This window comes from Pipistrellus hanaki, assembly GCF_964339955.1.
Source record: "Pipistrellus hanaki genome assembly, chromosome: 10".
NCBI lineage: Eukaryota > Metazoa > Chordata > Mammalia > Chiroptera > Vespertilionidae > Pipistrellus > Pipistrellus hanaki.
In genome coordinates this window covers 11,605,590-11,627,310 of record NC_140512.1, presented here as the reverse complement: position 1 = coordinate 11,627,310, position 21,721 = coordinate 11,605,590, and the positions used below count along the sequence as shown (strand labels likewise).

Genomic DNA, 21,721 nt, shown 5'->3' with positions numbered 1-21,721 from the left:
TCTCCTGACTAGCTGTCACGTCTGTCTGGTTAGCTGTAGAGCTTTGTATCATACTACCTCCGAATTCTCTTGTCCTAATAAAGTCTTAAGCCTTTCATCCTTAAAAATGTAATAGTGTCTTAGTTAAGTGATTCATAAGTGAATGAATGAACAGAGAAAAGAAAGATGGTAATAGAAGTATAAATAGGTTTAGATGACCTTTGATAAAAGACTGAAGGAACTTTATTTACCTTAATAATTTTTTTCATAACTCAACAGTTTATACTATTCGTTCATTCAGCAGCCATTTATTAAGTACATACTCTATGTCAGACTGGACACAGGGATATGTTAATTTTCAAACAAAGAAAATGGGGATTTCAGTTACTTTAAAGATCCTCAGTATTTGGTGCATAGGAATGGGCCTTCGGTAGATTCATTGAAGGAAGCGGATGAGGACATGGGCAAACATTATAGGAGAGATTCTGCTCAGTTTCAGTAAAGCCTTTGGTTGTCTGGATAGATAAATGGGGGACTCATCATGCAGATGTTGGCTTCACATCCCTGATGACAAAAGAATTCTCTCAACATGGACGTGTCAAGGTGGGGAACAGGAAGGGTAATACTAATTGAAATCCCAAAAGGAATCGGTCTGCATTTGGGTTCTCCTCCCTTCCAATCTTGACATGCATAACAAAACTGGCAGACTTCAGCTCTGCTTCTAGCCCTGGCAGGCCTCTTCCTCATTCCCCACCTCACAAACCATAGGGAGGAACCCAGACCACGGAGAGACCTCTGCCCAAGGGACCTCCCTAGGAGCCGTTGACATGCCATACCTCTGCCTGTGTCCTTGCTTAGAGCAGAAGTCGGCTTGGAATGTCCACAAGGCCATTCAGCCTTCAACGGGCTGTGTCCATATTATCATGTCAGAGCCAGGCCACACCATAAAACTCTGAGGAATTTTATTGATAAGTCAACAATTCAGCTTTTATCAAATAGTCGGTAGAACTTAAGGTCATGTGTGTTGGACAAAGTGGGGAAAAGAACATGGGTACCATGACTGCTGACAATTCGAGGAGAAGCAGGGGGCCAGATGACTTACCCGTGAGGTAGGTTAGTTAGCAGCACTGGTCCCCACCTGAGATCACCCCCCACCTTGCTGGGAGTCTGGGCATAGGGACAATGCCTGGCATTGACAAGATTCTGCTCTGTCGTTTTTCCAGGGTTTTATTTCATTAAAGAATGCTCAACTCAGTGAGGTGGCAGGGTGTGTCACATTCTATGGATGAGGACACTGAGAACAGGGGTAAAAAACACTATACCAGAGTGACATTGGCAGCAGTATGTGTGCACAGGCCTGAGTACCCTTTCTCCTCTCCAACTATACAACTCCTAAGATGGTTCCCATGAAAAGTATACTGTGAAGAAGGAACTGGCTCTATGAGGAGAAGAAGGTGGCATAACCTTCTTCTATCTGTTGTTAACGGTTTTGTAATTGATGTCTGAATGAGTGCTAGGTTTTCGGGAAGATTCATATCCACAGAACACATTGCTATCAGCGCCCTATTAATGTGTGTATCTTTGGTATTTATTTTGCTAACTGTAGCCTGGCCTTGACTCCTGCTCTTTCCTTGAACAGGTCCAACAGCTGGACATGGAGACCCAACGCTCATCACCTCTGTCATTCCCCAGTGTCCTGCCAGAAGAAACGCCGCGGCAGGCCCCTGCTAAACTCCCCCGAGAAGCCCTGTTCCAGTCCCGGGTTCTTCCCCCCAAAGAAATGCCGTCTTTGACTCCTGCTGTTCCCCGGCAAGGCTCCTTACCTCCCAAGCAAGAGACCTCCAGACGCATGCCGCACATCCTCAAGAAGGCACCCTCACTCGTGTACCCTGCAGCCTCCGAGCAAGAGACGCAAGGCCCCTTGACCTCCCAGGAAGAGACCCGGTACCCACCCCCATGTGTTGCTGAACAAGAAATCTCACTGCTTTCTCACTCCACCCACCACCAAGAAGCCTCACTCCACTCCCCTGAAGTTCCTGAGAAAGACCCCCTCCCCCTCTCCCCCACTGTTCCCGAGGCCGACATGGACCCCTTGCTCCAGAGCCCAGTTTCCCAAAAGGAAACCCCTTTCCACATCTCTTCTGCAGCCCAGAAGGACACGCCACTCCCGACGGCGGAGATCACCCGCTTGGCCATGTGGGCTGCGGTCCAGGCTGTGGAGAGGAAACTAGAGGCCCAGGCCATGCGGCTGCTGACGCTGGAGGGGCGGACAGGGACAAACGAGAAGAAGATAGCTGACTGCGAGAAGACGGCCGTGGAGTTTGCAAACCACTTGGAGAGCAAATGGGTTGTGCTGGGGACCCTGCTGCAGGAGTACGGGCTGCTGCAGAGGCGGCTGGAGAACATGGAGAACCTGCTGAAAAACAGAAATTTCTGGATCCTGCGGCTGCCCCCGGGCAACAATGGAGAAGTTCCCAAGGTAACCTTGTCCCAACTGGGGCTCCCAAGGAGTGATCTGGATTAGCATATGTTTTAGGAACGGAGTTAAATATGAAAGATGATGTTTGAGAAGGAAAAAAATATCATGATACCTGGTTGGTTGTCAGCATCGTTTTACACACCACCCTTAAATGACTTCTCCTGTTGATAAAAGCATAGGTGAATAGATCAGAGGAGGGTCCTAGTGATCAGGAAATGTTGGTTTAGAAGGGTGTTCAGTTTAGAAGGGTGATGTGTGAGAGGATGAGCACGCAGAGCAAAGGCCCAGTGATAGAGATGTAGTCAGTCGGTCCTCGTGAGTGTGAATTAGCCATTCACCACTAGGGAGGGTGAAATAGTATGGGGCTTGGTTAGGCTCAATGTTTTTTGTTTTGTTTTGATTTGTTTTGTTTTTTTTCTCTCCATCCTCATGTGAGGTTATGTTTTTGCTGATTTTTAGAGAGAGGAACATTGATTGGTTGCCTCCCATACTTGCCCCAACCCAGGAATCAAATCTTCAACCTAGGCATGTGTCCAGACCAGGAATCACACCTCAGCCCTGGGCACCAACCAGCTGAGCCACACACAGTAAGGCAGAACTCAACATTTTTATCAGTTGGCTTATAAACCATGTTAATGCCAATAATAATATGATTTCTAGAGGGAGCCTAAAAACACTAGAGAACATTAGGTTTTTGCTTTGTTTTTTATATATTTTTATTGATTTCAGAGAGGAAGACAGGGGAGGGAGGGAAGGAAGGAAGGAAGAGAGCAAGAGAGAGAGAGAGAGAAACATTGATGATGAGAGAAACATTGATGGGCTGCCTTCTGCAAGCCCCCTACTAGGGATTGAGCCCGCAACCCGGGTATACGCCCTTGACCAGAATCGAACCTGGGACCCTTCAGTCCACAGGCCAACGCTCCATCCACTGAGCCAAACCAGCTAGGGCAAACATTAGGTTTTAATATTATTTTCCAGAAGATGCTGTAAGAACTTGAATGTGGACCAGATTTAAAATATATATATATATATTGTGTATATATATATAGTATATTTTATTGATTTTTTAGCAGAGGAAGGGAGAAAGTTAGAAACATCAATGAAAGAGAAACATCGCATCAGCTACCTCCTACTCACTCCCCACTGGGGATGTTCCCGCAACAGAGGTACATGCCCTTGACCGGAACCTGGGACCCCTGAGTCCACAGGCTGACGCTCCATCCACTGAGCAAACTGGTTAGGGCTGGACCAGCTTTCTTTACAGTCTTTTGTGCTGCTGCCACTTTCCCCAGCCTTTAGGAAAGAACTTGGACTATATTCTCTATGCCAGCACTTGTCCAATTTTATTATGCATGTGAAACACCTGTGTTGCAGAATCTGATTAGTGAGCTTACAGTGGGGACTGAGAGCCTGCATTTCTAGCAAGTTCTCTAGCTTTTGCTACTGGTCTGCACACCAGGCTTTACAGCAGTGAGGGCTATCCTGTTGAGAAGAAAAGAACCAGACAAGACAAGGTCCTTACTCTGGTATCAGAGCAGTGGCCCAAGCCTGGCCAGACCCCTTGGTGACATCCCAGGGCCGAGCCTTTGGACCTTTCCCACTCTGGTCCTAAGAAGAGGTGCTTGAACCAGGCCAGGGGGTTGCAGCCATTTGCTTCCTTGGGCTTTGGCAGTCGAGGACCTGTGACAACCCTCCAGCGGGTCCCAGCTGAGCTTGTCCTGTGGTTTCAGGTTCCTGTCACGTTTGATGATGTCGCCGTCCATTTCTCGGAGCAGGAGTGGGGAAACCTGTCCGAGTGGCAGAAGGAGCTCTACAAGAATGTGATGAGGGGCAACTACGAGTCTCTGGTTTCCATGGGTAAGGAGCGGGCTTCACTCACAGGGGCTGCCTTAGCACGAGCTTGAGGTCCATTTGGAACCGCTGGGATTTCTGAACTCCAAGGGAAACAATGTTGGAGAGCACAAGAGATTAGAGATTTAGAAACATCGATGAGAGAGAAACATCCATCAGCTGCCTCCTGCACACCCCCCACTGGGGATGTGCCTGCAACCAAGGTACATGCCCTAGACCGTAATCGAACCCGGGACCTTTCATTCCGAAGGCCAACGCTCTGTCCACTGAGCCAAACAGGATTCAGCTTCTCTTCTTAATTTGCTTTTTCTTTTCTTTTTAAAAGTGCATACATAATTGTGAAAAATCAGCAATTTATATTTACATAATAAAGAGCATCCCCCATCCTCCCACCAGTACCACTTCGAACCCACTGGCCTGCGTGGTTTCCCATATTTTCTGTGCGCATGCAAACATAACACATGATGCTTGCACTCATGCACGTGCAGTTTGTGGTATGCACCAATGGGATCCTTCACTCATTTCACCTAACGGCAGGTCTTAGGCAGCTTTTCATGTCAACACGCATAGGCCTGCTTGGGAAGATGAACACTGGGCACTTAATGGGCAGCCTCTGGATTCTGTCTCCTCCCTGTGAGTGTTGCCATAAAACATCTCTGTGCACTTAGAAGTATTTCAGTGGCACAGATTCCTAGAAGTGGGTTGGGAGTAAAGAGGGTGCACATTTACAATAATCTCTCTGTCACTGCTATAGTGCCCTCCAGAGGCCCTGTATGTTTATGCAGTGGTGTGTGAAAATGCCTTTTCTCCACACCCTGGCCCAGCTGATGTTCTATTTTAAATATTTGTCTTTTCTGATGGGTGAAAAAGGACACCTCATTATCTTAATCTATATTTCTTAGATGATTAGTGAACTTGTTTATCATTTCAAGTGTTTACTGGCCATTTGCATTCTTCTATGAATTACCTATTCTTATCTTTGCTTTTTTATTTTTCACTAATTATAGAGACTGTTTATATGCAATTATGGATATTAGCCATTTGACTTACAAATGGCAAATGTGTGTGTATAATGATATTTCCTCCATGTTTCTTCATCTTTTAATTTTATTTCCAAGTAACTTTAAGCTTTTTTAATGTAAGGAAATCTATCAGTATTTTATGTTACGGCTTCTAGAATTTCTCAGGATAATTTTGTACTTTATAAAAACTTAAATACCTTGTGCCTTTGTCATGAAAAACCTGAACAACAGGTGTGACAATGACAAAAGAGCCAGTTTGTGTTGGTGGCAGGTGGAGCCCTACTGCCGGACCCCGCATGGGAAGACATGGTACATGGCTAGCACACACGTCCATGTGCACATGCACACACACAGTGGGTCCCAAGAAAAGGGCTAGAAACTTGGGTCATTTCTTCTCCAACATTGTTAGCTGCAAATTAGGGGAGCTGCTATGGGGTCACACTCACACAGGTGACACATTTGCAGCATCCAGTGCAACCTCAGCCATATTATATCTTCTTCCCTTCCTCCTTCCCAGACTATGCAATTTCCAAACCAGACCTCATGTCACAGATGGAGCGTGGAGAGAGGCCAACCATGCAGGAGCAAGAAGACTCAGAAGAAGGCGAACCACCTGCAGACCCCAGTGCTGGTGAGTGGCTCTCAGGCAGCCCAGAGATCTGCCTTCTAGATCTTTCAGAGTTACAATCCAGAGTAAGCCCTGGTCAGATACGTTAGCCAGCTATGTGCAGGAAGGAGGTCCGTCTGCAGGTGCTGGCGTCTCCTTGATCACCAGGCTGATACATAGGTCTGCTGTTGGGTTCCTTGTCTCAGGGAATTTTGTCATAACCTAATGTTACCTCAGTCTACAGGAAACAAAACAAGAACTGCAAGAAAGATGGTCACTTTTCAGGGTGCTCATACATGCTAGAGCTCCCTGGAGAAGGGCCACGTCCTGACTCTGTATCTGTTCAGTGGACTAGGGACAGATGTGGCTTTACCAGAAACATCCTCCAATGTGCAGGGCCATGTCTATACAAGGCATTAGATGGAGGCCGCAGAGAGGACTGGCCATGTGGCTCAAGTGTCCGGCTGCCTTTGCTTAATCCGGCTTGTCTGCTGTCAGCAGCGTGAGTTTAGTTACTTGGCCTTTTTGGAGGCCTCATTTCTTCATCTGTTAAATAGGACCGGTACTCATATTTAGGGTCTGTGTGGTGACGTGTGTAGTGATGGCCCAGTAAACACCAGCTGTTGTCATTCTGTGGGGTGGTGTTCCTTCCACACCGGGCCTTCAGTAGCTTGTGCACTTACCTGTAGTTCACTTTGGGAGCTTCTAGTTTGGAATTACCTTTGGACTTGCATGACTTACCTTGAAGGTCTTCAGTGGAAGCAGGTCCTTGTCCTTCATGGCCAACCGTCATAGGTGATCGTGGAAGGTAATCTCTTGGGGACCGACGGTCAGGTTTTATTTTGAGGAAATGTCATTGATTCTAGGACCTATAAACTGGCTCCAAAGATGAAACATGAAGGGATGTCATCCTCCATGGACTAAGAGCAAAGGTAACATGGAAATAACAGAACCCTGTGGAAAATTAAGTGCTGGCATATTTCAGAGAAATCAGTGTCATTATTCTCTCAAGATTTGCCTGGAGGTTTGAATTAAAGGGAGTGGCTGATCCTGAATTAATCCAGCAGACTACAAAGATGAGTTTAAAAGTATAGATGAGAATGGGGGGTTGGGGCAAAGTGTGGCATGTGACAGAGTGATCTTTTACTTGGAGGAAAGTAAGAATATATATAAAATATTTGGTCACATCCAAAAACCAGGGCTGCATGGAAATAGATTCAGAGTAGAAGAAAAAGTCTTTTAAGGCCAAGAATGGGAGTATGGGAAAGGTGATTGGTGGTTAAAACCCTAAAATCCAGCCTGATGTTCCAGTGCAGTCTTGTGGTCCAGGTGCTGCTCTTCCAGCATCCAGTTGCAACGGCTGGAATGAGAATATCGCTCCCCTTCCTCTGTCCACTTGTCATACCCTTTTCACAGGTGGACCTCCTACAGACTGGGGCCAGAATTGAAAAGCAAAGAACCCCAACCTGCTGCGCTCTGGCGGTTTGTTCTGGCACATGCACATCCACGGCTGGAGCTTCTGTGGGAAGTTGCGGCCTCCCAGAGGCTGCCTTGTATGGCTGGAATGTGCCATTTGTCCCACTAACCATCTCTAGCCACTTGGAGTCTGGACCGGGAGGGAGGAGAGTAGAGGATATGGGAACCATGCTCCAGGGTTAGCCTTGATCTCACACCTCTGTGTGAAGCCAGAGGCCCTGGCCTCTGGATAGCAGAGTTGTTCTGAGAATCTGCAGTTACCAGAGCCCAAACACGCCCATAACCTGTCCGTTAGCATGTCTTCTCCCTTACAAGGGAGCTGCAAATCCAGCCCTGGGCGAGACCCAGCGGTATGATACCAAGGAGGAAAAGTCTAGAAAATTGAGAATGTTCATAGTTCCATAGTTGTTTGCTTAAGGTGGAGATTGCTAAAGCCTATTGGAAATTTTGATGGGAAGTTAATGTTGTAGAATTGGAAAATGTCAATAACGTGAAGTCAGTGATGTAAGCAAAAGGAAAAAATATTGGATGCAATCATAACAAAATCATATTTCTCGGTGCTTTGCAGAATTTTCTGAAGTGAGCATGTATTCTTATTCAGTAAAAAATTAAAAAAACAAGACAATGCATGAAGAATGACGGATTTAACAGTGGCAGATTGAACATTTGTTTATCCCATCCTCCCCAAATCCTATTAAAACAAGAATGAAGGGACTTTCAAACAAATGGACAAGGAGACAACAGCAAGTAGATTTTGGAAGCCTGAAAGCAAATGGCTAGATGATGACTGATTTAGAAAGCTGCATCCAAAATTGGTACTGGGTAAGCTGAGCAAAACCTTGATTTGCACTCCACCCCATCACAATCAGGACTCAGGAATTAGTACCAGAGGCTTCAGGTATCTTTGGAGATGGGGTAAAGGTAAGGCTAAAATAGGATTTTTGAAACCGCTGGAGGTGATCATTAATGCAAGAAGTTCATCAAAAGGTTGATGAACTTCTTGCAATTATGACCTGTTAGAATTAGCCTCCAGCATGAAACAGCTTTTATTTCTGTTTTTATGTTTTATATTTTTATTGATTTCAGAGAGGAAGGGAGAGGGAGAGAGACAGAAACATCAGTGATGAGAGAGAATCATTGATCAGCTGCCTCCTGCACATGTGCCCTGACTGAGAATTAAACCATGACTTCCTGGTTCATAGGTCAACACTTGCTGGCTAGGCAATGTGAAACAGCTTTTAAAGAGGCCTCTAAGGCACTACCCCTTTATTACTTCCCCCAAATTCTGTTCTCTGCCTCTCCCAACCCTGATAGAGAACCAAAAGCAATTCTTTGAGAGGATCAATAAGAGGATCTGGACATGAGCACTAGGCACAATTTCCCATGTTGAAAATAAGGGAATAAGTAAGAGTTGACTTCCAGATGTTGAGATCACCATCCTTCTCTAACTTCTCCCCCAAAATAACGCTCCTTCCAGTATCCTCAGGTTGGGATATTGGAAGAGTTTTATAGAGAGACTTTTGGGTCCATCCAAGAAATTTCCCATTGAAATGACCCAAAGAAATCATCCTACTAGGAGGTGAATGCTACCTGCATGTACTGAACTTTCAGTTCCCTTCTGAGTGTTCCACTTTAATAGAAATGGAAAGCCAAGCCGGGACTGGTTTGGCTCAGTGGATAGAGCGTCAGCTTGGGGACTGAAAGGTCCCGGGTTCGATTCCGGTCAAGGGCATGTACCTTGGTTGCGGGCATATCCCCAGTAGGGGGTGTGCAAGAGGCAGCTGATCAATGAGTCTCTCTCATTGATGTTTCTAACTCTCTCTCCCTTCCTCTCTGTACAAAATCAATAAAATATATATTTATTTTTTTTTAAAAAAAGAAATTAAAAAAAAAGAAATGGAAAGCCAAGAACCATAAGACACTTAAGAAAAGCCTCTCATATACAGAGGCTAAAGGGGAAAAAGCCAGAAAAAATAAATTTTGAGACAACAGAGACTATGCAGAGTGGGGGGAAATGATTGTTTAAGTATATACAAATATATATAATCCTAAGAGAGTCAAAGTGAATGCATCTATGACACAAAAGTAGAATGCTTATTTAAAAAAAAAAAAAAAGAATAGGAAGGAGCTATTCAGAATTAAAAATATAATAGCCCTAGTCGGTTTGGCTCAGTGAATAGAGCATCGGCCTGTGGAGTGAAGGGTCCAGGCTTTGATTCTGGTCAAAGGCATGTACCTCAGTTGCAAGCTTGAGGGACCACGTGCAGGAGGCAACCAATCAATGAGTCTTTCTCACATCAATGTTTCTCTCCTCCCTTCCATTCTCTCTAAAAATTAATGGAAAAATATCCTTAGGTAAGGATCAGTAACAACAAATATGTGTATGTGTACTGAATAAGAGTATACACACACACAAATCAAAAGCTCAGTAACAGTGTTGGTATATAACGTTGAGTGCACATCTCGGAAAATAAAGCAAAAAGGCAAAAAAAGAAAATAGGGAAAGAATAAGAAAATGAAAGGATGAAAGTCCAATTTCCAGACATTGGGAATACCAGAAAAAAGAATAGCAGAACCAGAAAGAAGGGAATTAGCAACAAAATAGATTAACAAAAATTTTCAGCTATAACTGAAACTGTGTCAACTATAATTGAAAAATGAAAATAATAAAAAATAAATTTTACACAAAAAAAGAAAGAAAAATTCCCAGCATTGAAAGACATGGTTTCCCAAATTGAAAAAGTGCTCACCAACTGTCCAGAACAATGAATGGAAATAGACCCACACCTTAGATACTGCAGCAAGAAATCTCTCAGTGCTGAAAACGGTTTGGCTCAGTGGATAGAGCGTCGGCCTGCTGACCAAAAGGTCCCAGGTTCGATTCCGATCAAGGGCATGTACCTTGGTTGCGGCCACATCTCCAGTAGGGGGTGTGCAAGAGGCAGCTGATCAATGATCCTCTCTCATTGATGTTTCTAACTCTATCCCTCTCTGTAAAAAATGAATAAAATATATTTTAAAAATAAATAAATTTCTTTAAATTTTAAAAGTGGAAAATATCATCAGCCATTCTAGAATGTGATATCTAGTTAGACTGTTCTAATTTATTATGAGAGTGAAATTGAGACATTTTGAGGTGTTCACAGTCTCTTATGCCTCCATTCTCAAAATGGGGCAGTAAACCAGAAAGGCTTAGGAGCTTCCATATAAGAGATGAAGGGAATCCTGGGTGCTGTGGAAACCCTAAAAGGCAGCTGTGCACCTGGAAGCACCAGGCCAGACGGAGCACATCAGGAGGTTTCAGAAATTTTTTCTTCAAGTAGCTAAATTGAGAAATTACCCGCCCCCCCCCCCTTTTCTTTTTTCTTTTTTTTTTGCGTTGTTTGAGAAGAGAGTTACTGAGCAGGTTTGGGGGGAGAGTTTGTGATAATAGTAAGCCAAAAAAAAAAAATTTTTTTATTAGCTCCAGGGAAAAGCAAAAAGGATATTGAACAACAGTGCTTATCGTAGACTGTGTTGATCCAATCAGAATTATAAGCTAAACTGGAAAGATCAGGAACTTGGAAGAATATGGCTGGATGGGGAAGAGACAGTCCTTACCTACAGCTCTTGGAAGTCAATCTAAAATCCTCAATAAAATTCTAGAAAATCAGATCCAGCATTACATAAGAAAGGTTATATACACCATGACCAAGTGGAATTTATTCCAGGGATGCAAGGCTGATACAATATCAGCAAATCAATAAACATGATACATCACATAAGTCAATTGAGAGACAAAAATCACATAATATCAGTTGATTCATAAAAGGCATTTGACAAAATCCAACACTCTTTGCTGATAAAATTGAAAATTCAAGGAGTAGCAACATAAGTATATTACTTAGCATTATAAAAGTATGTGACAAAGCATCAGCTGGAAGAATTGAAAATGATTGTCTCTGGGGAGCTGGTAATGAGTTGGGATGGAGGAAAGCTTTATTTGTTTGTTTGTTTGTTTTAATCCTTACTTGAGGATATGTTTTTATTTATTATTTTAGAGAGAAAGTGGGTGGGGGGAGAGAGGAAGAGAGACATCAATTGGATTCCTCCCATAGGCACCCTAACTGACGCTGAAACCTAGGTATATGCCCTGACTGGGACTCAAACCCATGCCTTTCTGTGTATGATACCACACTCCAACCACCTGAACCACACTGGTAAGAGCGAGGAGAGCTTTCTAAGAACAAGTTTTGAAGAACTGTTCAATCTTCTGACCTGTATACATGTATAACTATAAAAAAAGATTTAAAAAGCTAATATACCAAAAATTTTTTAATCTAACAGGAAGTGCAGCCATGAGAAGGTTGGAGAGCCAGTGTGAACTGTCATTTCTTTGCTTAGAGCTGGTAGAGGAGGTGAAACAAAGTTTCATCAAAAAGAAAAAAAAATAACAGTGCTCACTTGGGCAGCACATATACTAAAATTGGAATGATAGAGATGATTAGCATTTTTCTTGCTCAAGGATGAAATGAAAATTCATGAAGCATTCCATATTTTAAAAAAAACAACACACTAGAAAAGAAAATTTAGAGAGTGAAAGTCCCACAGTTCTCCTACAAGTCAACAGTTTATTCAATTCAATTTATGTACAAACTAGAGGCCCGGTGCATGAAATTCGTACATGGCTGGGGGGGCGGGGCATCCCACAGCTCAGCCTGCACCCTCTCCAATCCGGAACCTCTTGGGGGATGTCCGACTGCCTCTCGCAATCTGGGACCACTGGTTCCTAACCGCTCGGCTGACTGCCTGCCTGATTGCCCCTCACTGCTCCCCTACTACCTGATCTCCCCTAATTGCTCCCCTGCTGGACTGATCACCCCTAACCACATCTGCCTCACCCTGCACCCAGGACCCAGGATTCCCTGCTCTGGCCAGTTGCAGGCACCCAGGACCTGGGCTAGCTTCGCTCGGGACAGCTGCAGCCACAGGGGACTGTGGGCAGGTGGCTACGCCCAGGCTGCAGCCACAGCTGCTGGCTCCCAGCACCTCGGGGCAGGCGGCTTGTCCCTCCCTCTCCCATGCCACAGCCTGGCTGGTCCCCATTCCTCTCACAAGCTCACTTGTGCCTAGCTGGTTCCCATTCCTCTCTCGTGAGCTCATTTGTGCCTGGCTGGTCCCTATTCCTCTCTCCCCAGTGTTGAGTGTCTGAGTCATGATGGCATGAGGGTGTGATGACCATTTGCATATTAGTTCTTTATTATATAGGATAGTAACACACACACACACACACACACACACACACACACACGAACACATGTACACACAGCCTTAATTTTATAAGTGATACATAATTACATACCTATTGTAAAAAAATATCCAAACGGGCATAGAAGTATATTATTGTTTCACAGTTCGTTTGTTTCGATACTATATCTTTGACATCTTTACATGTCAGAACATATAAATCTATCTTTTTTTTTAATTACCAGACTAGAGCATTCTGTGCATTGCTTTCATAAATTATTTAAATAAACTTCCATCCTTGTACACTTAGAGTGTTTACAAGTTTCAGTGCTTTATTAAATGTCCTTTATAAATATACTAGAGGATCGATGCACAAAATTCATGCAAGGGCCTTGGCCATGACCCCTGCCTGCCACAGCAGTGGCTTTGTCTGGAAGGAAGGATGTCTGAAAGGACATTGGTCTAATTAGCATATTATGCTTTTATTATTATAGATTTTGTGCACTTGTCTGAAACTTATTTAGAAATGTATTTTTGGGGTAAAAGGCTATACCTATTTAAAAATTTAATAGATATTAGCAAATGCCCTTCAAAGCAATTATTCTAATTTATAGATCTTCATCTATGCATGAAATTACCTGTTTCCCTACATCCTTGGCAATAGTAGGTATTATTTATCCTTTTATTATTTGCTAAAGTGATGAGTATGAAGGACAGTATTTTGATGTTTTCATTCCAATTCCATAAAAGTGAAGTTGAGTGTATTTTTAGACCTTTATTAACCATTAGTATGTCTTACTTTATGAATTGCCTTTTGCTCATTGTTCTTTTGAACTATTGATTTTTTTATTATTGATTTGTAAAAGCTTCTTAAATATTAAAGAGAATAGCTCTACTCTTTTTTAAAATAAGTTTTTATTGATTTTATTTTTTTAATTTAATAAATCTTTATTGTTCAGATTATTACAATTGTTTTTCCTTTTTTCCCCCTCATAGCTCCCCTCCACCCGGTCCCCACCCCACCCTCAGCACTTACCTCCCCCCCACTGTCCTCATCCATAGATGTACCATTTTTGTCTGGTCTTTTCCCATACCCCCCACTCAGACACCCCTTTCCCCCTGAGAATTATAAATCCCCTCCCATTTTATACCCCTGATTCTATTATATTCACCAGTTTATTCTGTTCCTCAGATTTTCAATTCACTTGACTTTTAGATTCACTTGTTGATAGATATGTATTTGTTGTTCATAGTTTTTATCTTTTACTTTTTTTCTTCTTTTTCCTCTTTTTAAAGAACACCTTTTAGCATTTCATATAATACTGGTTTGGTGGTGATGAACTTTAACTTCTTCTGATCTGTGAAGCTCTTTATCTGCCCTTCAATTCTGAATGATAACTTTGCTGGATAGAGTAATTGTGGTTGTAGCTTCTTGCTATTCATCACTTTGAATATTTCTTACCACTCCTGTCTGGCCTGCATAGTTTCTGTTGAGAAATCAGCTGATAATCGTATGGGTGCTCCCTTGTAGGTAACTAACTGTTTTTCTCTTGCTGCTTGTAAGATTCTCTCTTTGTCTTTTGCTCTTGGCATTTTTTCTTTTTTATATATATTTTATTGATTTTTTACAGAGAGGAAGGAAGAGGGATAGAGAGCTAGAAACTTCAATGAAAGAGAAACATCGACCAGCTGCCTCCTGCACACCCCCCACCGGGGATGTGCCTGCAACCAATGTACATGCCCTTGACCGAAATCGAACCCGGGACCCTTCAATCCCCAGACTGATGCTCTACCACTGAGCTAAACCGGCTTCGGCTGCTCTTGGCATTTTAATTATGATGTGTCTTGGTGTGGTCCTCTTTGGATTCCTTTTGTTTGGGTTTCTGTGTGCTTCCTGGACTTGTAAGTCTATTTCTTTCACCAGGTGGGGGAAGTTTCCAGTCATTATTTCTTCAAGTAGGTTTTCAGTGTCTTGCTCTCTCTCTTCTTCTGGCACCCCCATAATTCTGATGTTGGTAGGCTTGAAGTTGTCCCAGAGGCTTCTTACACTGTCTTCAACTTTCTGGATTCTCTTCTCTTCTTGCTTCTCCAGAAGAGTGTTCTTTGCCTCTTTGTATTCCATATCTTTGACTTGATTCTTGCGTTCCTCTAGTCAGCTGTTGGGTCTCTGTATAATATATATATATATATATATATATATATATATATATATATATATATATATATATAAAATTAAATAATTATCTGTGTACATATTTTAACATTGCCCCCACCTCCCATACATACCCTCCCTCCCCAGAGTTTTGTGTCCATTGGTTGTACTTATATACATGTATACAAGTCCTTCGGTTGATCTCTTATCTCCCCCAGAACTCCCTACCCTCCCGGCTGGGCTGTAATTTAACAGTCTGCTTGTTGCTTTACTGTCTTTATATCTGTCTTTTGGTTCATCAGTTTATAATGTTCTTTAATATCCATAAATGAGTGAGGTCATGTGGTATTTCTCTTTCATTGAAGAGGCTTATTTCACTCAGCATGATGTTCTCTAGTTCTATCCAGGTTGCTGAAAATGATGAGAATTCCTTCTTTTTTTATGGCAGCATAGTATTCCATTGTGTAGATGTACCATGGTTTTTTGATCCAATCATCTGCTGACGGGCACCTAAGCTGTTTCCAAATTCTAGCTATTGTAGCTTGTGCTGCTATGAACATAGGGGTGCATATATCCTTTCTTATTGGTGTTTCTAGTTTCTTGGGACATATTCCTAGGAGTGGGATTACTGGGTCAAATGGGAGTTCCATTTTCAGTTTTTTGAGGAAACTCCATACTGTCCTCCACAGTGGTTGCACCAGTCTGCATTCCCACCAGCAGTGCACGAGGGTTCCTTTTTCTCCGCAACCTCACCAACACTTGTCGTTTGTTGATTTGTTGATGTTGGCTATTCTGACAGGTGTGAGATGGTACCGCATTGTTGTTTTGATTTGCATCTCTGTATAATATTTTTTTATTTCAGTCAGTGTATGTTTAATTTCTAGTTGGTCCTTTTCCATATCCTCGAGGGTCTCTTTTATATCCTTGAGGGTCTCGCTAAATTTATCGGCCTTTTCTAGAAAATTCTTGAAAAACCTTATAACCGTGGTTTTGAACTCTATATCCAGTCTTTTGTTCTCCTCCACTTCTTTTGTTTGAGATCTGTTTCCTTGACTCCTCATTTTTGCTGCTTCCCTGAGTTGGTAGGGTAGCCTTTTGTGCTGGGTGTCCTATATGGTTCAATGGGTCAGCCTCCCAGTTACCTGATGTGGACACTCTTTGTGCCCCCCTTTGTGGACTGTGTGTACAGCCTTGTTGTAGGTAAATCTTAATTGTTGTTGGTGTCACTGGGAGGAATTGACCTCAGGCCAATTTGCTGTGGGGACCTGCTGTGTCTATAATGGAAGAATTGCTGTGCTGGAGACATGTTTATGGGGCAGGACTTGTACCAGTAGGGCTTTGGTGCTCACTGAATCTGCCTCTTGAATGTGTCCCTTATGAGAGTAGTTGAAATCTGGTGTCATCTCACACCGACCACTAGTTACACTAGTTTCTGGACCTCCAATGGGGTGCAGGTCAGCTACTGTCTGAGGCCACCCAGCAGGAGTTACAGCAAGAACTACAGTTTTCTCCTCTTTGCTTGGGATTTGACGATTTTGGAGCAGTCTGACTGGAGCTGCAGTTTATTTCGTTAAGTTGCCACAGGGCAAGCCATTATTATGCAAAAGCAGCTGTGTGGAGCCTGGGCAGGTTTGTAGAATGTGTGGGATGGGGCCTCAGAGACTTGGAAACGCAGAAAGGCAGAGATAGCTGATGGCAGTTTCCAAGGCCCCATGTCCCGTGCTCCAGCGCAGTAAACAATAACTGCTGTGCGCACCTCTGCAAAAAAGTCACCCTCACTTTCGGACACGATGGCCGACAGACCAGCTTCTCCCCGTAGGCGTCTGGGTCCCCCGTGTGACCCCAGAAACTGGATTTCAAAGTGATCGGGAGCTTGTTTCCCTTCAGGTTGGAAAAAAAGCCGCGCGCCCAGTCACCCGCCACCAGCCCGATTCACAGGCCTCTGTCCCTCAGCTTTTCAGCCCTTGTGCTCCTTCCTCTTCTAGGTGTAAGACTTCCCTTCAGCCAACTTTCCCAAGGTTCTGGGTGATAGATGTTTTGTCTTTTAGTTGTAATTTTGAAATTGTTGTGTGAGGCGGCAGATTAGTTGTTCACCTTGGCCACCATCTTGGTTTCTCCTATTTTTATTGATTTTAGAGAGAGGAAGGGAGGGGGAGAGAGAAACATAAATCAGTTGCCTCCTACACAAGCCCGTATTGGGGATTGAGCAACCTGGGCATGTGCCATGATCTGGAATGGAACCAGCAATCTCTCAGTGGGCAGCTCTTCTCTGTTTTAGGTATTTTAACATGCCCCCAAGTTTATACCTTAACTTTGTATAGTATTTGTGTGTAGTATAGCTGTCTTACATTTTTATGTGTTTAAATGTATCTATTTTAAGTTTCTATGTATTAAGAGTTACCAGTAATTTTCTTTATGTATCAAATGTAGAAATACTTACTTAGCCCATTTTACTTAGCAAACATTATGATCACAGGTCTTGCACCTATGTGCTTGTCAAATTCTATAAAGATATTTGAAACATGGAATAAAATATATTTTATTCCAGAAAACAAAAATAAAATTGCAAATTATAAATTACTGTTTGATTAAATGTTTACAACTTAAACCATATACTAGATTCATTATTAAATTTAGTGTTCACAAACATTTAATGCATTTGAAAACAATTTATCCATCTCATGAAAGTTTTTATGAAGAAATGTGATTACAGAGAAATCATAAATTAAATATTTCCTATAGCCAAACAATATCAAGGCAAAATTACAAAAATGATTTCCAAAAAATTATAGTTAATATGGATTGGGTACATCAAATATGTTTGGATGACTGATTAGACAGCTTCCAGAACGGATAATGAGGCCCCTGATGTCTAGGAATATCCGGTTCCTCAGCTCAAAGTCAAAAAAAAAAAAAAAAAAAAAAAGGAAGGAAGGAAGGAAGAAAAAAAGGAGGGGAAGAGAGAAAGGGCTGTGCTTTTTTTCTAATAGTAGGTTTTATTATTTATGTTTAAATTTTGGATTCATTAATTTTGATATGAAATATATGAAGCTTTTTTCCCTTCTAGGAAGCTAGTTGTCTCTAATCCATTTGTTTGTTGATTTATTTATTAATTAATATATTTGTATTGATTTCAGAGAAAAGGAGGAGAGAGAGAATCATCAATGATGAGGGAGAATCATTGATTGGCTGCCTCCTGCATACCCCAACAGGAAATCAAGCCCACAACCCAAGCATATGCTCTGACTGAGAATCAACTATGACCTCCTGGTTCATAGATCAATGCTCAGCCACTGAGCAACACCAGCCGGGCTTTAAAACTTTTTGAAAAGTTAGCTTTGGATAAATGTATTCCCACAATGTATGTGTCTTCAGTTCATTTTTTCAATAGGAGAACAAATTACTACTTAGAATTTGCAATTTAGTTGTCAGTACTCTTTCAAAAGTTGTTTGGGTGGGAGTCCTTTTGGGGAAGAAACAATACTACCTAACAAATGGGAGGGGGTGCAAATGTGTGAATACATGTTTAGAGAGGAAAAGAAGAAAAGATCACACTGAGGAATGGAAGAGTTTAGTTCAGAGAAGAGCACAGCTGTGCTCTGAAAGCACGGTGAGAGGTTTGGTAGAGGAGGAAACGTTGGAGCAGGGTCTTGAGGTAGGGGCAGGTGTTGGAAGGCAGTGCTCTTCAAGCTGGGATGCCCATGCCCTGATGGTACAAGGTCCAAAAGAGACATAACAGATGGCATTGAAGGTTCAATTTCTGGGCCTTTAGTCCATCTGTTCTCATTTGTAAAACCCATCACAGGCAACCCCTGAAATGTTGGTCCTTGTCTACTGTATTCCCCGCAATTAAAAAACACACACAGGTACCTTCCACCCATCTCTGCCTTATTATGGAGCATTTCACTTAAGTATGAAAAGCCCTCTGGGTCACAAAACAAAGAAACAATCCTAAATGTTGGGGTACATGACCAGAAGTTCATGCTTTGGGGCCTAGGTGGCAAATACTCTTGCAAGTGAGATCATTTCCAATACTTTGCTTTTAACAAAATTGAGAGAAAAACTAATTAAGTTGTCAGCTAATAGGTCATTAAAAACAATCTTTGATATATTCACCAGGTGCTTTCATAGAATTACAATTCAGAAATTTAGAGAAGAGAGTGATGATTCCCTAACAAAGCTCCTGCCAGCCCCTCTATGTATCTATCTAAATGAACTTTCCCAGAGCTTTTATATATAGAAATGAAAAGCAGAAATAGCTTGGATTCTGAACTCAGTCTCATTCAAAAAATGAGAATATTCATTCTCAGATAAATTAACTAGTTGGAGAAAAAAATGCCTATCCATCCTTGTAAGATATTTTTCCAACCATTTTTTTTATTGTTTTTTATCTTGAATAATTGTTTATCTTCCTACAGTTGTAATAAGTAAAGGTAACTTAAGCCAAGAGGAAAAAAATGAACACTTAGAGCCCTGTGGTTATTAGAAATAAAAGAAAAATTAATCTTTCAATTTACATACACATTTTTGTGGCAGAGTGGTAGATGAGGTGATCAGTAAAAGGCTTCTAAGCATGAAAATGTTTTCTATTAGGATAAAATTCTGTGGGCAAAGTGGGAATGGAAATAGAAGTTCAAGGTGGAAAGGAATGATATAAAAAAAATTTCAACTATCAAAGAAGAACTTGTTGGTGTGTTTTTTAAGTGAAGAATGGTCGGTTTTAAATTGCTGGGATTCTTAGATTCCATTGGTGACATTAAAGGGTGATGGAAGAGTTTATTTTAAAATGTCAATATTTACAATACTCCAGAAATGACATCTTTTGCAGTTACTGAAGCATCTCATATGTTTATTCAGAAAGATGCAGAGGATATATAGCTTTAAAAACATTTAGGGAGAAGGCTAGCAGCAAAAACATTTTAAGGAGTTTGCCAGGAAGATCTTTTTCTAATGTTGGGGTCATGCTGGATTTACTGCAGAGAGGGGGATTGAGGACAGAGAAGGAAGGGTCACAGCTCATGCAGCACACGCAGTTCCAGGGGAAACATGGGCAGAACTAAGGAATCTAGCAGAGGACTTAGGAGAGAGGAGAGACACTGCTTTATCTGAGATTTGGGGGGATAGGGGGAGCAAGGGGGGGTTTGAGATGGTGACCTTGAGCTAGATCAGGAAGAAGCCCAAGAGGTGAGTTTGGATAGAGATTAGGACACTGATGTCTTTGGAAACTCAGTTCTGGAGGAAAGAAGCCACAGTCTATCTTGAAGGCTGGGGAATGGCATGCCACCTGAGAATGTTAGAGCTGCTTTATATTCTGTCTACTCCCAAATGGGCTTAGTTGGTCAATCAGAGGGGAATTAAAGGATTTCCAAACATCAGAAGGAACCCAGTTTGAGGTATGGTCACTAGCATACTTGGTTGTCCGCTTTCTCAGTGATGTGGTCCACTTGACCTGGGAGTGATGAGAGCATTTGGCAGAAGAATAAAGAGGAGACTTCGGGGAGGCATAGACTGTTAGCCTTGGCCACTGGTTTTCTGGCTTCTTGCTTTCTTTCTTCCTCCTCTCTTCTCCTCTCCTCCCCTCCCCTCCCCTCCCATTCTCTCCCCTCCCATGGCAAAAGACTGGGAAGAAAAAGTGAATGTTCTTCAGTAAGGGACTAGTTGAAGACATTACAGTATCATTCATGATAGTGTGTGTGCAATATTCAAAAGGAATGCATTAGCCTACCTGTAGAGAAAGGTACTAGGTTAGTTGCAGGGTTGCCTGGGAAGGTCATAACTATGAAATGGGAAATGAGGGGAAGAGGAAAGCAAGTTAAAAGGGAAAAAAAATACTGTATGAAAGGACAAAAAAAGTATGCCATAATCCTCTTTATGTAAAATGATGCCTATGTAGGTAATGACATTTGAAATTAGCCTTCAGACTTACAGGCAAGCTTAAAAAAAAAAAAAAAAAAAAAAAAAAGTCAGGGCAATATGTCCAGAAAATTCTATGTCTAATCAATGCCAACTTAGTATTATATTTCTTCAGAAAATATAAGAGTTTTTGAAATGTAAACTCTAGGGCGGGTAGAATGAATGTGTTCTGGGTTCTTCTGTCCTCCTTCCCCACCACTCTGCCTTCTCTCAGCCCATGACGGCATCGTGATTAAGATTGAGGTGCAGACCAACGACGAGGGCTCCGAGAGCTTGGAGACGCCGGAGCCCTTGATGGGACAGGTGGAAGAGCATGGCTTCCAGGACTCGGAGCTGGGTGACCCCTGTGGAGAGCAGCCAGATCTGGACATGCAGGAGCAGGAAAACATGTTGGAGGAGTCCACAGAAGGCTCCGGCGAGTTCAGCGAGCTCAAGCAGATGCTGGTGCAGCAGAGAAATTGCACAGGTCAGTCGGGGCGGGGACACTGATGGTTTGACAGGTTGACAGAAACCAAGCACAACATCAGGTACATGCTTCCTGCCTCAGGGTTTATGAGCATCTGTCTCTGGGCGAGGGAAGAGGTGTTAAAGCCAAATACTAGGTCAGGCAGGATCCCTCCCTCTACAGGCAGGAGAAGGTCAAATGAATTGCCCGAGATAGTGGCAAAGCTGAAACTTCCCTGTGCTGACATGTCCTTGATTGTTTTATGTCACACTACATCTCTCACCTAACTTGAAAATTTCAACCCTTGGAAAGCACCTTTTTATTTTGTTTTGTTAATCCTCACCTCAAAATCTTTTTTTTCACTGATTTTTAGAGAGAGTGTAAGGAAGGGGAAGAGAAAGAAATAATTATGTGAGAGAGACACATCAATTGGCTGCCTTCTGCACATGCCCAGGACCCTTCAGTCCAAGGACTGACGCTCTAAAAACGGAACCAAACTGGCTAAGGTCAGAGCACATTACACACACACACACACACACACACACACACACACACTAGAGGTTTGGTGCAT

General features: G+C 42.5%; 2 protein-coding genes across 5 annotated transcripts in view; both read left to right on the top strand.

Annotated features, from left to right (window-relative positions):
* Positions 1 to 21,721, top strand: part of ZNF398 (zinc finger protein 398) — a 73,934-nt gene that overhangs the window by 2,467 nt on the left and 49,746 nt on the right. The gene's annotated exons all lie outside the window — the stretch shown is intronic.
* ZNF777 (zinc finger protein 777) overlaps positions 1 to 21,721 on the top strand; it is a 32,669-nt gene that overhangs the window by 3,920 nt on the left and 7,028 nt on the right. For all 3 annotated transcript variants that reach the window (XM_084896853.1, XM_084896851.1, XM_084896852.1), the window contains exons 2-5: positions 1,619 to 2,458; positions 4,189 to 4,315; positions 5,849 to 5,962; positions 20,920 to 21,171. In XM_084896853.1, the coding sequence (XP_084752979.1) occupies positions 1,634 to 2,458; positions 4,189 to 4,315; positions 5,849 to 5,962; positions 20,920 to 21,171 (1,318 nt within the window). In that variant the 5' untranslated portion in view covers positions 1,619 to 1,633. The remainder of the gene's footprint in view (positions 1 to 1,618; positions 2,459 to 4,188; positions 4,316 to 5,848; positions 5,963 to 20,919; positions 21,172 to 21,721) is intronic.